Below are 3,675 nucleotides of genomic sequence, written 5' to 3'. Positions count from 1 at the left end.
CTGCCCCACACTGCCTGCGTCAAGGCTCCCCACAGCCTCTCAGCCCCAGCTCTCCCCGTAGGCTGGAGAAGGAGCTGGAGATGCTGGAGAACAGCAGCTCAGTGGCTTCTACCAAGGAGAACCTGGCAGAGGCGGCAGCCCCAGCCAAGGAGGAGAAGGCCGAAGCCATCCCGAATGCACAGAAGGTGGGCATGGCCACGGGTGGGGCTGCTGGCAGTGGGGTTGGGGTCCCTGGCCCCGGTGGGGATGGGTGTGTGGGTGATGAGTGTGGGGGCAGTGGGTGCATGGAGGGTCCCAGCAGCTCCTATAACCTCTCCCTTCTGTTTTGCAGAGTCCTCTGGGCACAGTTAAGGGTAGGTGATCCTTGATCCCCCTCAGACGCAGTTCGATGCCCACCATCCCCTCACGCTGCCCCGATGCTGGGGCCAGATGGGTAGAGAGAGCCAGCGGAAGCCCTGTCTCCATGTCCCCTGTCCCTGTCCCCTCCCAGGCGGTGGTGCCCTGTGGCGGGGGAGCCTGTCCCAGGGACCATCTGCAGGGGACATGCCACCGTCCCTGGGCCCTGTCCCATGGGCACACGGACAACCAGGTGATCATTTTGGCTCAGGCAGTCGTCTCTCCTCTCCATCTCCAGCCGAGAAGAAGGTCTCCAGCAGCCCCATGAAGGTGGTGGAAGGCACTGACCTGATGAAGGCGGGTAGGTGCCCCTGCCCTGGGAGGAGAGCTCCTTCCTGGCTGCTTCCCCCTCCCCTCCACGCCGTCCTCGGCTCGCTGCCACCGCAGCCGCTCCCCGCCGTGCCGCTCGATGCCTTTCCAAGCCCAGGGCAGAGAACATCCGTCATTGCAATCACAGGGTTTGGTTTTGCTTCCACCCCACAGCTGGTTCATGGCTCAGGGCCCCCCCTCACCCGAGTTCCATGTCTCTGCTCCAGTTTCATCCTTCCTGCTGTTTGCAGCTTCTCTGCGCAGGGGCGAGGGAGCGAAGCGTCGGCTGCCGGCATGGCTGACCCCGGGGCCGGCTGCCTCAGGGAGCTACAGGGGCACGGGGCTGCCTGAGCTGGGGGGGCTGCAGCCGGCTCTGCTGCTGGAGGAGTTTGCTCTGGTTTGGGGCAATGGCTCAAGACCAGACCGTGGCACCAGCACTGGGCAGAGCCCATCTTGGGATCCTCAGAGCAAAGCACCACACACAGGGCTGAGGTGACCGTGGTGCCAGCAGGGACTGGCTGGGAGCTGAAGAAGAGATGCCTCTCCACGGGGCTGGAGAGGCTGCCCCAGCACCAGCACCCTCAGTGGGGGCTGTACCTCTGTGAGCATGAGCCTGGCTCCCAGCCCGGGCCCCGCAGCCAGCTCCGCTCACCAGCTGGACAGATGGACACGGCATTGCCAGTGCCCCCAGGGCCTGGCTAGGCTCAGCCCCAGGGCCACAGCAGCCACGGAGGTAAGGTGATACCAGCAGCGCCAGGATGGCGGCAGCCCACAGGTCCCAGGAGGAGGGATGTGCCAGGGATGCCGCACCCGCCTCTGCCACTCACCGCTCCTCGCTGCCGCCTCGCTAACACCGCTGAGCACCCCGAGCACCGCTGAGCACCACGGCACTGCTGAGCACCACAGCACTGCTGAGCACCACGGCACTGCTGAGCACCACAGCACTGCTGCCACGCGCCGCCAGCCGCGGAGCAGGGGCTGGGGAGGGCCGGGGCCGCCGTAACCGCGCTGTCCTCTTTGTATCCCAGCCATGTACTCGGTGGAGATCACAGTGGAGAAGGACAGAGTGACTGGGGAGACCAAGGTCCTGTCCAGCACCACCCTGCTCCCCCAGAACCACTGTCTGCAGGGGGTCAAAGTGTACGAGGATGAGATGAAAGGTACGGGCCAGCCCTCGCCGCTGGCCGGTGGCAGAAGCAAAGGGCCGGGGACGAGGGAGCGGCCACCCAAACATCCCAGCGGGCACCCACCAGGGCGAGGAAGTGCAGGGGCTGCTCCCAGCAGCCTCACCAGCTCTGTGAGGGCAACTCCTCATTGGCCCCAGTCCGGCGGATCGCAGGATTGTCCTGGCAGCAAGGTGTGGATGGTCCAGACAGGCCAGCCCTGGTTTGCACATCGTGACCCTGCACCACTGGAGAGGAGAGAAGAGGATCTGCTGTGTCCAAGGCTCAGGAGCCCATCCTGCGGGCAGAGAATGTGGCACTGGCACCACGTTGGCCTGGCCCACAGGCTGGCAGTGGGGAGCATGGCTGCTGGGTATGGAGGAAGTGCAGCAGTAGGGACTGCAGCTCCTGCTTTTGGCAATATATGGGAACCTGCTCTAAAGGGCCTGGTGACACCCGAGGGACCACTGTGGTGGCAAGGTCCATCCTTGGAGCTGGGGCATGTTACTGGGCACTGTGGTGGCTGAGTGGACCATCTCTCCAAGGAAACCACGGCACAGCGGTCCTGTTCAACCCTCTCCCTGTGGCCACGGCTGTGCTGGCCCTGCCAGGCCGGTCCCTGTGCCTTGCTCACCGCCTGCCCGCTGCGGTGGTGGCACCGACTGTTGTGTGATGCCCCAGGTCAAGTGGAAAACGCCACAAGCCAGTGGCTGCTCCGGCCATGATGCACATCTCTGCCTCCAGTGCCGTGAGCAGCCGGCACAGCGTGTTGGGGTGGGAGAGCCCCGTCTCCTCTGGGCACGGGGCCACCGGGTGCCACAGTCCTGGCAGGATGTGTCAGGAGTTGGTGGGAATGCACTGGGGCAGCACTTGCTGAGTGTTGCTGGGGTCTCAGAGGTGGCAGTGGTGACCTGCCACAGAGCATCGTGTCAGCCCGGCCGAGCGGGGTGCCGGCCGTCCTGCCGCGGTGAGCACAGGCAGCTTGGCTGGCTGTTGGCGGCCTGGCAGACAGCCGTGGCTCCCACAGGGTTTGCTGAGCCTGAGGCTTCAGGAACCGCTCCTCACATTGGGCTTTTATTTTGGCCTCTGCCTGCTGTCGGGCAGGAGCCAGGTGATGAGGGGGGTCTGACAGCAGTTCCATCTCGGAGAGGGGTGGGGAGTCCCAGCCTCAGTGGCAGAGCCCTTAGAGAGGGGAACAGGCTGCTCCCTGGCCACGTGGGAGCCGTGTCCAAGTGGGTTGTGCCAGCAGGAGCTTTTCCAGGTCACCTTGTGCCCCTGTCCTGAGTCTCCCTCACCTTCCCTCCTCTTGTCCCTGCAGTGGTGCACGCAGTGAGCGCCGAGGACGGGGCCCTGCAGAACGGGGCCCACCCCCTCAGCTCCTCCGAGGTCGACGAGCTCCTGCACAAAGCGGACGAGGCCACGCTGAGCGAAGCCGCCGGGCGTGAGACCCCGGCCAAGGGGGGCCAGGGGGGCGGCAGCGCCCCGGGCAGCCAGAAGCCAACGCCGCGGAGGGAGATCACGGGGCTGCAAGCGAAGCCGCGGGAGAGCACCACGGTGCCGCCGGGCGAGGGGACGGAGCCGAGCCGGGAGCAGCCCGTCACCATGATCTTCATGGGCTACCAGAACGTGGAGGATGAGAACGAGACCAAGAAGGTGCTGGGGCTGGAGGGCACCATCAAGGCAGAGCTGGTGGTGATCGAGGACGCCGAGAGCAAGCCGGAGCCGGCACACAAGGACCACGCGCCGCCCAACGGCACCGCGCTGGAGCCGGCGGGCGCCCAGCCCCTGGGGGAGGAGGGCGTGGGCG

General features: G+C 65.9%; 1 protein-coding gene across 1 annotated transcript in view; it reads left to right on the top strand.

Annotated features, from left to right (window-relative positions):
• PALM (paralemmin) overlaps positions 1 to 3,675 on the top strand; it is a 9,902-nt gene that overhangs the window by 2,824 nt on the left and 3,403 nt on the right. Inside the window, exons 3-7 of the mRNA XM_029965345.1 lie at positions 62 to 185; positions 332 to 353; positions 635 to 697; positions 1,734 to 1,865; positions 3,187 to 3,672. Coding sequence (XP_029821205.1) covers positions 62 to 185; positions 332 to 353; positions 635 to 697; positions 1,734 to 1,865; positions 3,187 to 3,672 — 827 coding nt within the window. The remainder of the gene's footprint in view (positions 1 to 61; positions 186 to 331; positions 354 to 634; positions 698 to 1,733; positions 1,866 to 3,186; positions 3,673 to 3,675) is intronic.

The sequence above is a fragment of the Manacus vitellinus genome, unplaced genomic scaffold, assembly GCF_001715985.3.
Source record: "Manacus vitellinus isolate BGI_N305 unplaced genomic scaffold, ASM171598v3 scaffold_99_pilon, whole genome shotgun sequence".
NCBI lineage: Eukaryota > Metazoa > Chordata > Aves > Passeriformes > Pipridae > Manacus > Manacus vitellinus.
The sequence above is the reverse complement of the archived record's forward strand: the minus strand, read 5'-3'. Positions and strand labels throughout refer to the sequence as shown.